This window comes from Coregonus lavaretus (assembly GCF_964263955.1).
Source record: "Coregonus lavaretus genome assembly, chromosome: 34".
In the NCBI taxonomy this organism is placed as follows: domain Eukaryota; kingdom Metazoa; phylum Chordata; class Actinopteri; order Salmoniformes; family Salmonidae; genus Coregonus; species Coregonus lavaretus.
In genome coordinates this window covers 20989847-21002434 of record NC_140021.1, presented here as the reverse complement: position 1 = coordinate 21002434, position 12588 = coordinate 20989847, and the positions used below count along the sequence as shown (strand labels likewise).

At 42.0% G+C, this 12588-nt stretch overlaps 1 protein-coding gene across 1 annotated transcript in view; it reads right to left on the bottom strand.

Annotated features, from left to right (window-relative positions):
• Positions 1–12588, bottom strand: part of LOC311108900 (partitioning defective 3 homolog) — a gene marked incomplete at its 3' end in the record, with an annotated part of 333622 nt that overhangs the window by 95931 nt on the left and 225103 nt on the right. The window contains exon 15 of the mRNA XM_084151692.1: positions 10348–10534. Within this exon, the coding sequence (XP_084007818.1) occupies positions 10348–10534 (187 nt within the window). The remainder of the gene's footprint in view (positions 1–10347; positions 10535–12588) is intronic.

The window sequence follows — 12588 nt, the reverse complement described above, 5'->3', positions numbered from 1 at the left end:
CTTACTGTACGTCATTGAATTTTGAGTGAAATATAACTTTTTTTTTTTAAACCTCTTAAAAAGTTGGTTTTGTATCATAAACTGGGAATATGATATATTTGACTGATATTATGATTGTCTGTGTGTTTCATATCTGCAAAGTAGTTCAAACGCTGTTGTGTTAGCCGTATTAAAGCTGCAATATACGTCATCCTGAGGGAAAAAAGTATTTGATCCCCTGCTGATTTTGTACGTTTGCCCACTGACAAAAACATGATCAGTCTATAATTTTAATGGTAGGTTTATTTGAACAGTGAGAGACAGAATAACAACAAAAACATCCAGAAAAAAGCATGTCAAAAATGTCATAAATTGATTTGCATTTAGATGAGGGAAATAAGTATTTGACCCCTCTGCAAAACATGACTTAGTACTTGGTGGCAAAACCCTTGTTGGCAATCACAGAGGTCAGACGTTTCTTGTAGATGGCCACCAGGTTTGCACACATCTCAGGAGGGATTTTGTTCCACTCCTCTTTGCAGATCTTCTCCAAGTCATTAAGGTTTCGAGGATGACGTTTGGCAACTCGAACCTTCAGCTGCCTCCACATATTTTCTATGAGATTAAGGTCTGGAGACTGGCTAGGCCACTCCAGGACCTTAATGTGCCTCTTCTTGAGCCACTCCTTTGTTGCCTTGGCCGTGTGTTTTGGGTCATTGTCATGCTGGAATACCCATCCACGACCCATTTTCAATGCCCTGGCTGAGGGAAGGAGGTTCTCACACAAGATTTGACGGTACATGGCCCCGTCCATCGTCCCTTTGATGTGGTGAAGTTGTCCTGTGCCCTTAGCAGAAAAACACCCCCAAAGCATAATGTTTCCACCTCCATGTTTGACGGTGGGGATGGTGTTCTTGGGGTCATAGGCAGCATTCCTCCTCCTGCAAACACGGCGAGTTGAGTTGATGCCAAAGAGTTCGATTTTGGTCTCATCTGACCACAACACTTTCACCCAGTTCTCTTCTGAATCATTCAGATGTTCATTGGCACACTTCAGACGGGCCTGTATATGTGCTTTCTTGAGCAGGGGGACCTTGCGGGCGCTGCAGGATTTCAGTCCATCACGGCATAGTGTGTTACCAATTGTTTTCTTGGTGACTATGGTCCCAGCTGCCTTGAGATCATTGACAAGATCCTCCCGCGTAGTTCTGGGCTGATTCCTCACCGTTCTCATGATCATTGCAACTCCACGGGGTGAGATCTTGCATGGAGCCCCAGGCCGAGGGAGATTGACAGTTATTTTGTGTTTCTTCCATTTGCGAATAATCGCACCAACTGTTGTCACCTTCTCACCAAGCTGCTTGGCGATGGTCTTGTAGCCCATTCCAGCCTTGTGTAGGTCTACAATCTTGTCCCTGACATCCTTGGAGAGCTCTTTGGTCTTGGCCATGGTGGAGAGTTTGGAATCTGATTGATTGATTGCTTCTGTGGACAGGTGTCTTTTATACAGGTAACAAACTGAGATTAGGAGCACTCCCTTTAAGAGTGTGCTCCTAATCTCAGCTCGTTACCTGTATAAAAGACACCCGGGAGCCAGACATCTTTCTGATTGAGAGGGGGTCAAATACTTATTTCCCTCATTAAAATGCAAATCAATTTATAACATTTTTGATATCCGTTTTTCTGGATTTTTTTGTTGTTATTCTGTCTCTCACTGTTCAAATAAACCTACCATTAAAATGATAAACTGATCATTTCTTTGTCAGTGGGCAAACATAAAAAATCAGCAGGGGATCAAATACTTTTTTCCCTCACTGTATAACTTTTTGGGCCACCCGACCAAATCCACATAGAAATGTGAGTTATAGATCTGTCATTCTAATTGAACACACGTCTAAGAAGCGGTAGATATGTTCTATGTGTGCTATTTCTATTCTTCCTTTTCTTTATGTTTTGTTTTTGTGTCTTTTACTTTCGACGGTACAATGATTCTCTACACTATACTTTCTTGTTTAGTCATAAACTTAAATTAGGCTAACTATTATAATTTTTGTAAACAAGGAAATGGCGGAGCGATTTCTGCATAATCCATCTTTAAAGCTACAAAAGTGTCAGTGCTCAACCTTAACATGTGTTGTCAATATAACACAACAGATTAACCTGGATTACATTTACTCTCACAGGTGGCCAAAAATAAGTATCTGAACACCACACCCCTAGTCTTCTGATCTGACCCGGTGAATCATAGCTCAATAACCCAGCATCAACAACCCAATTTAAAGAAAACAATGGGTTGTTTGTGACCCAACTGGCTGTGTCAAAATAACCCAACATGTTCTGGTCAATATTTACCCAAATTGGGTTGTTTTTAACCCAGCACTTTTTAGTGTAGGCCTACATCACTAGCACCGGTACTAAATATCTTCAACAAAAGTGTAAAGGAGGTTGTTTTTGTGTTCTGTGGTTCAGCTATCTTTCCTGTCCATTAATTTCCACTTTGTATGTTAATATGTGGTATGTGTACCTAGCAATACACGTGGGTAGAATTATGTGTGTGTGTGTGTGTTTGTGTGTGCGCATATTTTGTGAGTAAGCTTCTCCTAGTCCATCAGACTGTCAGAGTTGTCCCAGGAATTTTGTCTCCACCTGTGACATCTCATAAAGGCAGCGGGAAACAGTCTACTGCTCTCACTCTTTCTCTCAATCTCATTACTTCCCACTCTCCACCCCCTTTCTCCCTTCCTCTCTTTCACCTGAGGACAAACCCAGGAGTTAATCAGAGTTGACTGTTCTCCTGCACCATGTCAATTAAATCCACCACTGGTGCATCCATACTATGAAGACAACCCCACCGCTGCTCAGCTCAGAGCACTCCTAGTGGTGAAATTGTGGAACTGACTGACTATACCCATCTCAGATCACTCTCACTCTACTCCTCTCTCTGAGGCTGAGTCTGTCTCCAGCTGAGCACACATCCGCTCTCTCCAGGCAAGACACCCATGATATAAGTCAGTATATCCATGTCTGAGGATGTCGGGAGATGACGTGGAAACCAGCCACTAGGGGCAACAGTGAGTGCTGTTACCATCAAGTAGGTTTCAGCGTAGTGGACAGGGATGTTGGATGGGTGTAAGCATCTGCCTCTGGTCCCAAAGGTTGCATGTTCGAATCTAGCGATATAAAGTAATTTTTGATATTTTAGTTTTGAGCCTATCCTAAACCTTAATCCTTACCTTAACCATTCAGAGTTAATGCCTAACCTTAAGAATTTGGCGTTAACACCTAACCTTAAGAATTTGGAGGTAATTCCTAAACATAACCCAAATCTTAAAAATGTGGAGTTAAAGGGCCTCCCAAATGGTGCAGCGGTCTAAGGCACTGCATCACAGTGTTGCAGCGTCACTACAGCCTGGGGTTAGATCCCAGGCTGTGTCACAACCAGCTGTGATCGGGAGTCCCATAAGGCGGCGCACAATTGGCCCAGCGTCGTCCGGGTTAGGGGATGGTTTGGCCGGGTGGGCTATACTTGGCTCATTGCGCTCTAGAGACTCCTTGTGGAGGGCCGGGCGCCTGCAGGCTGACTCTGATCGTCAGTTGCACGGTGTTTCCGGGTTAAGCGAGCAGGTGTTAAGAAGCGTGGCTTGGTGGGTCATGTTTCGAAAGACGCGTGACTCGACCTTCGCCTCTCCCGAGCCCGTTGGGGAGTTGCAGCGATGAGAAAAGATCGTAATCATGAAAAAGGGGGTAAAAATTAAAAATATAGATTACAAAAAAGTGGAGTTATTGTTGAAACTTAACATTAAACACTTCAAAATTTGACGTTTGAGGAACATGGATGAATGTCTAATTCTGATGTGAGACTGTGAGAGCTTGTCGCTCTCTCTCCTGCCCATTGTATAGCAATTAAATATAATTCAAAAGGCTTTATTTACATGGAAAGTGTTAACATATAAAGTTTCAAACTTATATATACATATTGAATCAGCCTGTCTCTCCCTCTCAATATATTCCCTCTCCCAATCATTACTCCCTCTCTTCTTCTCTCTCCCTCTCCTTCTGTCTTCACCTGTCTCAGTAGAGATGGGGCTCTGCTCTGTCTCTGAGTCTCCTGCCTGTTCAAAGGGGTAGGTGATTACCCCTTCAAAGATAGTGAGGCATGCGTCAGATCAAAGCAGCGTAATGTAACAGAGAGAGAAAAGCCATTCAGAACTACATCCAGCCCACACATCCTTCTCTTCTCTTCTCTTCACTCATTACACCGTTTCCCTCACCAGCCTGGTCTCATAGACTAGACGTAACATAGTAAATGTAAATTTGGGATACAAAAATTAGTATGATATGTTACGTTTGGTATGGTTACATAAGGCAGATGGTTACTTAAGGCAAAAACGAAAGTAGGGTTGTTGATTGGGGTGGATGGGTGGGCGTATAACGCAAAGTCTAGCAACCCAAAGGTTGTGAATTCGATTCTCATCACAGAAAACTTTTAGCTAATTAGTAACTTTTCAATTACTTACTACTTTTTAGCTACTTTGCATGTTAGCTAACCCTTCCCCTAACCCTAACCCTTTTAGCTAACTCCTAAACTTAACTCTAACCTTAACTCCTAACCCTAACCCCTAGCCTAGCTAATGTTAGCCAGCTAACTAACATTAGCCACCTAGCAACCTAGTTGGAATTCGTAACATATCATATTTTTTGCAAATCCGTAACATTATGTATATTTTGCAAATTCGGAACATATAATACTTATTGTAATCGTAACATAACATATGAAATGGGTGATGGACATCCACAGATTAATACATACCATTCGAAATGTAATATATCATACTAAATGGGATGTCTCAGATTTACGTACATAATAATACACAATGCTCTGAGACCAGGTTGCTCTCACACACAGCCCTTCTTTAGGGAGCAGTGCAGCCTTGTGAAGGTGGAAGTGATCCCGAGAATGTGGGTATTCAAATGAACTCTAGGTGAGCGAAGGAGGGCGAGAAAACTCTTCGGGATTAATGCTTGTACTATTTAATAGTGTAAGGGATATCAAACCAGGTGACACATTTGGGGAATACTACTACTACTCACACACACTCACACAAAGAGAATTTGTCTCAATTTCTGTTTCGCTCCAGTCCAACCGTGTGAATGATACTGTACTCAGGTGCTCCATCTATGCTGTGCTGTGGTGATATCTAGGCAGGGAGCTGCCTTGGCTCTGCAGGCTAAGTAGTAATTGATAGTTTCTGAATCTCTCTACTGAATCTCTCTACTCTCTACTATCTCTCTACTCTCTACGTGGTCCTCTGTAGCTCAGCTGGTAGAGCACGGCGCTTGTAACGCCAAGGTAGTGGGTTCGATCCCCGGGACCACCCATACACAAAAAAAAATAATGTATGCACGCATGACTGTAAGTCGCTTTGGATAAAAGCGTCTGCTAAATGGCATATTATTATTATTATTGTGTAACACATGCACTAAACACACACACATACACACACACATACACAGACACACACACACCTACACACACACGTGCACATATAGTAGTTACCACAGTGCCAACAGATGAGCTCTGCTGTACTACTCCACCTCACTCTAACTCTGTAAAGTGAGCATTGTATGAACAGTGTTAACTCAACTTGCAGCTCAATGAGGAGAACTAGGTGAGGCTGCTGTGTGAGAGAAAAGGAGACGAGGGGAGGAGAGAAGTGAAGTGACTTAGACAGAGAGAGATACATTGAAATTGAAATTGAATTGAGAGAGAGCGAGAGAGAGACAGAAGAGAGGTGGAGAGAGAGTTAGAGAAAGAGAGATAGAGAGCGAGAGAGCGAGAGAGAGCGAGAACATAAATGCAGCTTCAAAGGAAAAACACCTTTGTTTGGCACTTTGTATACAAGCAATTTTCAGTTACTGTTTCGCAGACGCTGTTCCCTCACACAACAGGGGGGGGGGGGGGGGGTTGTGACTCCTGTTAAGATGTGGTACGACAAACAAGAACACTGAACAGCTCTTTCTGTTTGGAAAGGAAAACTGGATGCCAGCTCAATGAAGTGTAGGAAAATTCTATGATGAAAGATAAATATTGATGTAGTTTGGAGGATGGAAAGGACAGAAAAATGAAGCAGATAAATCACTTTCACAGTAAATGTTACAGGTATTGGGTGTTGTTAGAAACGAAAGGTGGACTAAGGACAACTTTTCTAATGTGCAGTGTCCTTTTCTCACCCGATTTGGCCTGAAGTGATAATACTAACCTGTCATATCTTCAATGGTTCTCTGGCCATAGAGGTTTTCCCATCAGTTGTTTCATAATTGTGAGGCATTATTGCAAGAGCAAAAGCACACATCTATGAGTCAGAGTCGACAGGCCATTTTTCAATTTAAATTTTCAATGGAAATTCACAATCATTCTATCAGAGAATTATGAAAATAGACATCCATTAATGTCTACTTCAAAAGGCTAAACGTTCACTACAACTCAACATGCTAAAAGTACATGTTTTCTACATAGCTTTATTACAAACTCTGTGAGCGTTTCAATTGGGCTGGGGGGTAAGAAGGTCCCTGGCCCCAGACGAGCCAGAGGGGCATGGTAGTGGATGTAAATTACTAAAATGGCAGCGCAGGCCCACCCTGACATGCACCCCCATTACATTGAGGATCTGTCCCAAATGGTACATTTTTGACCAGGGCCCTGGTCATGAATAGCACACAATATAGGAAATAGTGTGCCATTTGGGAAGCAGCCTAAGCCTCTGTAGACGGCCTAAAACGACCCACTTTGGTTCCAGTAACAGGGTGGTAGAGTAGCTAATCTGGAAAGTAATAACAAGCATCCATCTCCTTTGACATCTGCTTAGAGAATGGAACGTAAAGGGGGAACATAGGCCCGTAGTTCATTTCAAGAGCTACTACCACATTACGAGGGATTGCAGGTGCCCCTGTAACTGCTCTCCAATACAGTTGATCATAGTTTATGTGTAGGAGATCAAAACGTTTACCAAACATATGCATCATGTTGAACTAACGTCAACTTAAACATGTTCCTATAATTCACAGTTCGTTCAGGCTTCCATTCCTGTACCTTCCTGTGCTCTCCACCACCACACATTCCATTCACATTAGCAAGGCTGTCCCATAGTATCAGAGCAGATTTATTTTAATAAATGGCTCCATACCTAGTACTGTAAATCATTGAGAAATAAGGAACTAGTATGTGTTATTACAAATCATTAAGTATGAAATGTACGAAAATGAATGCTCTCACTAAGTCGCTCTGGATAAGAGCGTCTGCTAAATTACAAAAATTACTCAAATGTAAACGTAAATGTAAGCCTGTTTGGCTTTTGATATTATATTGTGATTGAGGAGGGGGGAGAGAGGTAAAAGGAATGGAGGTTATGGGTTATGACTGTGTCTGTCGTGGATCGTCGTGTGCACTATTTTCTATTTATGTTTTCTGGGAGTCTTTTGGCTGGTACAATTTCAATCCCTTGTTTTCAGTAGAAACTATACAGCTGTAATAATAGGAGAGAGCTCAATCCACCCACAACATGTTCCTGCAACGCAAACATAAACAAAAGACACACACACACACAAACACACACATACGAGACACAAAACTAGATTGCTCCTGCATCTCTTGGAAAACTAGGTCACTGTATTAATGTGTCTCGTGTGAGATGGGGTTTTCTTTGCCTGCAAAACAACCATTTATCAGCTCACACTATGACCATGTTTGAGCAAAATGAAGGAAAATACTGACTACAAGGTTTTCTACAGGGGTAAAGGTAGTGCCATTATGTATGCACTAAGGTGTGTAACCCTTGCGCTGTGTGGTGCAGAGCTAGGGCTGGAGAGATGGGGAAACAGATCTAATACGGGCGGAGGTGAGACTTTCACAGCTCCACACAATGCATATTCAATGATTACAGGGCCTGGTTGGATGTGGCATGCAGCTTAATTAAAAAGTAACAATTCCAAGAAACTGGAGTCCTGGCTGACCCAGATCCTACAGTCTCAGCACCGCTATTACCATGTTATGATGTGTGCGCGTGCACATGTCAGAGAGAGAGAGTCTTCTGTCAGTCAGTGTGTGTGTGTGTGTGTGTGTGTGTGTGTGCGCGTATTTGAGCAGCTGTGGGACTGTGGAGGGAGTGTGTGAGAATGTGTGTGTGGCGTGCGTACTAGGCTTCTGAGATATGAATAATTCAAAATAACCCAAGGCAGTGCTACACTGCACACTTATGGTCTGTATGTGTGCCTGCATTCGTGCATTCGTGCATACTCGCGTGAGAGATCGAGATAGAGAGAGAAAGGAAAGAGAGCGTGTGAGAAATCTTGAGCGTGTGCTGTGGCCCTAATCCACAACGACAAACCTCAGACATCACACGACCAACAGACATGCAAACTAAAGCTACTAATTCATAATCAATCTGAGAGAGAGAGAGAGAGAGAGAGAGAGAGAGAGAGAGAGAGAGAGAGAGAGAGAGAGAGAGAGAGAGAGATAGAGATAGAGATAGAGAGAGAGAGAGAGAGAGAGAGAGAGAGAGAGAGAGAGAGAGAGAGAGAGAGAGAGAGAGAGCGATGAAGGGGAACCATGGAGGGGAAATATGGAGGTGTGTCTCTTGGGGGATTAAAAGAAAAATACTAAAAACAGACAGAGAGAGAGATTGACCAGGCTTCTCCTTCCTTCCAGCAGAATGGAATCTCTGACTAATAGAATAACCCTTCCCTGCTAGTCAATCACTGTGTTGCTGTACTGTCCAATAGCATATTGCGATATGTTTGATATGACCTTGCCTGACCAATCCAGATAAAGGAAAGAAAAGCCAAACATATGTCATGGACAGTCAGAAAATAGGATATTATACTTAAATGTAGGGTTGCAAAGGGAGGGTATATTACTGGAAACATTTTAATTTTACCAGTAAACTACCATAATTTTGGTAACTTTCAAGGATTATATGTAATTTATTACAAGACATCTATCTAGTGGCCCTTTTGGCTAATTCAGATTATCACAGATATCTGCAATTACAGTACATCTTTCCCTCTGAGTGGTCTAATCACAAGTACAATATATAAAATAATAAAATAAGTTTAATTTAAAAAATAGAATGACAAAGCTGTAAAACATGATCCTAAATGCTGTAAAACATCATCCTAAATATAAACCATCAATGTAGTGAATACCATTGGTTTTTAATATGAGGGTTTCAGCATGAAATATGTTTTGACCCACTTTTATTTTTTGTTACTATGTCAATTTCTTTGTTGTGAAAAAAAGTCAATAGTTGGGAGAGTTGCAGAGTTAATTGAAAATAATGCCATTGTTGATTAGATACTTTTTTTCATTAATTAGGCTATTTTCTCTTGAACTATATGGTCTATCCACTAACAACTCATGGACAATATGGACATATATATAAAAAATGAATACTATAAATGCATTTTTTTGTTTTTCGTTATTCAAGTATAAATTACCAAAGTTACCATATATTGCTATAGATTACCTGTTAATTACTGAATATTCCGGTAACTTTGGTAAATTACCAGTAGCTATGCAAACCTACTTAAATGCCACCACAATTCTTGTAATCAATAAATACCATTCATGCTTCTATTGGTAAGATGCAGGTTTCTATACAGAAGCATTATAAATACCTACAGTGTCTACAGTGAGCCAGAAACACTGGAGCACAATTTCCCTCAAAAACTGCAGAATCACTTGGTATGGCACCATTGAATTGAGTGTACGGTCCCAGAGGACTCATGGCCCCTGCCTGTCATTGGGCTGCTGAGCTCCTGGTTCCATATTTAATACTAGCTGCTCAAGCCGTACTAGAGGGCTAAACCAGGGGGAAGTGTGAGACACCCTGGGGAAGGAAGAGGACTGGCTACGACCCCAGAGAGATGTTTCACTCAACCATCTTCCATATTTCTCCTAGGTCACATCCATTATTAAACACTCACACAGGCAAACAGGTGCACACACGCACGCACGTACGCACGCACACAGACACACAGTCATGGAGGCATGCACACGTGAGCACACACACACAGACACACAAGGCCATGTGCACACACCCATGCACGCACACACTCAACACAGGCACACGGCCCTGTGCAGGCACATGCACACAGACACTTGACTACACTAAAGGAATAGTGTCAGATATCATTTTGTCATGCCCTAACGCTCCCCACATATTAAATGTTCCATAACACACGGAATCTAGTCACAAAGGGCCTCTTTAAAGAACATCATGATATCAATAATTCAACCAGACAGTGGGTGCTACAGCCAAAAAGTAAAGAAAACCTTGCTGAGGTGTAAAATGGAAAATCTCTTTCTCTCACCACTCGTTTTGGTTTGACATGTCCTGGGCCCAAGTCACCGGGTTATCTGCAGCAAAGCCCACGTCATCGTGGGAGCTGGAGGATGATTGGTCAGACAGGTGGGCGGGGACCACAGGTGGCCGATCATCTTCGATCATGACGGTGTCGTCCTGGGGCATGTTCACAGTCGGAGACAGCTGGTAGTTACCTGTGTGTGACCAGAGTGAAGGAGAGAGGAGGGAGTACATTAGACATGCACTGTTTCAGTTCCGCTGAACAAGCTAGCTAGCGAAGTTACACCAACATTAATCAAGGGAATTAGTTCACATTAGGGATATTATAGTACGATGCCATGGAACCAGACATTTCGTACTTCCAAAAGACCTGGGTTAGTTCTCCCTTTTCAGTATTCCATCTCACATGAGAAAAGCCATTATTCTAGACAGAAAACAAGTGTCCCAGTCCCATCGTGTTATTATGATCCAGTCAGGGCACACACACATACACACACACCCACATGCACACACACACAGTGATCTGTATTCTCCCAGGCCGAGCTAAGGCTTCCCTGTGCTGCAGAGGAGAGTAGAGAGGTCACTTATCAGTTCATCTCAGAGTCAGGATCAGCGGTGCAATCTACAGCCTAACCACCACTCACTGAGCAGGAGGATATCCATTTCCTGGAGAAGAGCCATTACAATTCACCAACAGAGGCTTGGTCCGAAATGGCACCCTATTCCCTACAAAGTGTGTTACTTTTTACCTTGAGACTATGACCCAAGGTAGTTCACTAGGGAATAGGATATCACTTCAGACGTAGCCATATAGTCAGGCAGATATAACAAAATTACAAAACCAGAACTACACATATGCTTACCATTATAATAAAGCATTTGAGAGGGGGAAAAAAACACAAAATCCTTGACTTCCTATGTATGTTGTGGAAAGTACATTTATTTCCATTATCAGAGTCATTTAGCAAATTTAGCAGCTTAGGAGCAATTTCAGGTAATTACAGGTGGCGGGGAAGGGGAAATATTTACCCTGTCCCTCTCCCAACAATACTCTGAAATGTATTTTATTACATCGTGCCTCAACAAATGACAAATGGATTTCACAGAAATGAATTACAACTTGCAATGACGGTTTAAATTATGTTCTCTGAATCTCATTTGGCTAAAAGTGAGTTCTGGTGAATTTCACAGAAGATTCATTTATAATACCTGTCTCATAGGGGATTGCTTCTCAGTTGCCTCTTTTTTCAAGACTCTTTTAATCATAGCATTCATACGACACCGAAAAGTCAAAGTAGTTTTTAACATGTTTAGCTGTTTTTAATACAACCCAGGTGTAAAGCCTTGTCTGTTGGATAGGAGGGACCACCACCGGTCAAAATGGTGGTATAATTGAATTCTCTGTGTAATTCAGGTCTAGGAGTTAACCCCGGGCGTCAGATATGGGCAGTTAGTTAGACTTAACAGGAACTAATCAAATCAGCCTGGGAATTAATGCCAAGGTGATTAACACTACACCGAACGACCCCTTCATTTCTTAAACGGAAGAATCTGCATCTTCCAGTAAGGAGGAAGGAGTGTGTCTCTGGGTAGGTGTGTGTGTTCATCTGTTCATTAAGGTTTGAGGATGAAGTGTGCTTTAGGGAGATAAGCCAGTCAACCTTTTCATTCTTTAAATATGATATCATCTTTATATAGCTTCCACCCGGTTACTCAACCCTGCACCTTAGAGGCTGCTGCCCTATGTACATAGACATGGAATCACTGGTCATTTAAATAATGGAACACTAGTCACTTTAATAATGTTTACATACTGTATTCTATTCTACTGTATTTTAGTCAATGCCACACCGACATTGCTCGTCCTAATATTTATATATTTCTTAATTCTTTTACTTTTAGATTTGTGTGTATTGTTGTGAATTGTTAGATACTACTGCACTGTTGGAGCTAGGAACACAAGCATTTCACTACACACGCAATAACATCTGCTAAATATATGTATGTGACCAATACAATTTGATTGGATATATTTGTATTGTTGTAGATCAGTGTGCAACACATAGCAGACACAGAGAATCCCGCTTCACTAAACATCATATTGATTGAAAAACACACATAGAACAAAGAAGATGTTCCTGTCCAAGTCAGTATTACCCATTCTGTCCCATCTGTCTTTTCTCAAGGCCTAGTAAAGGTAAGGTGCTCCACCCTTGCTGTTACAACCACTGCAGGATGCCAGCCTCCC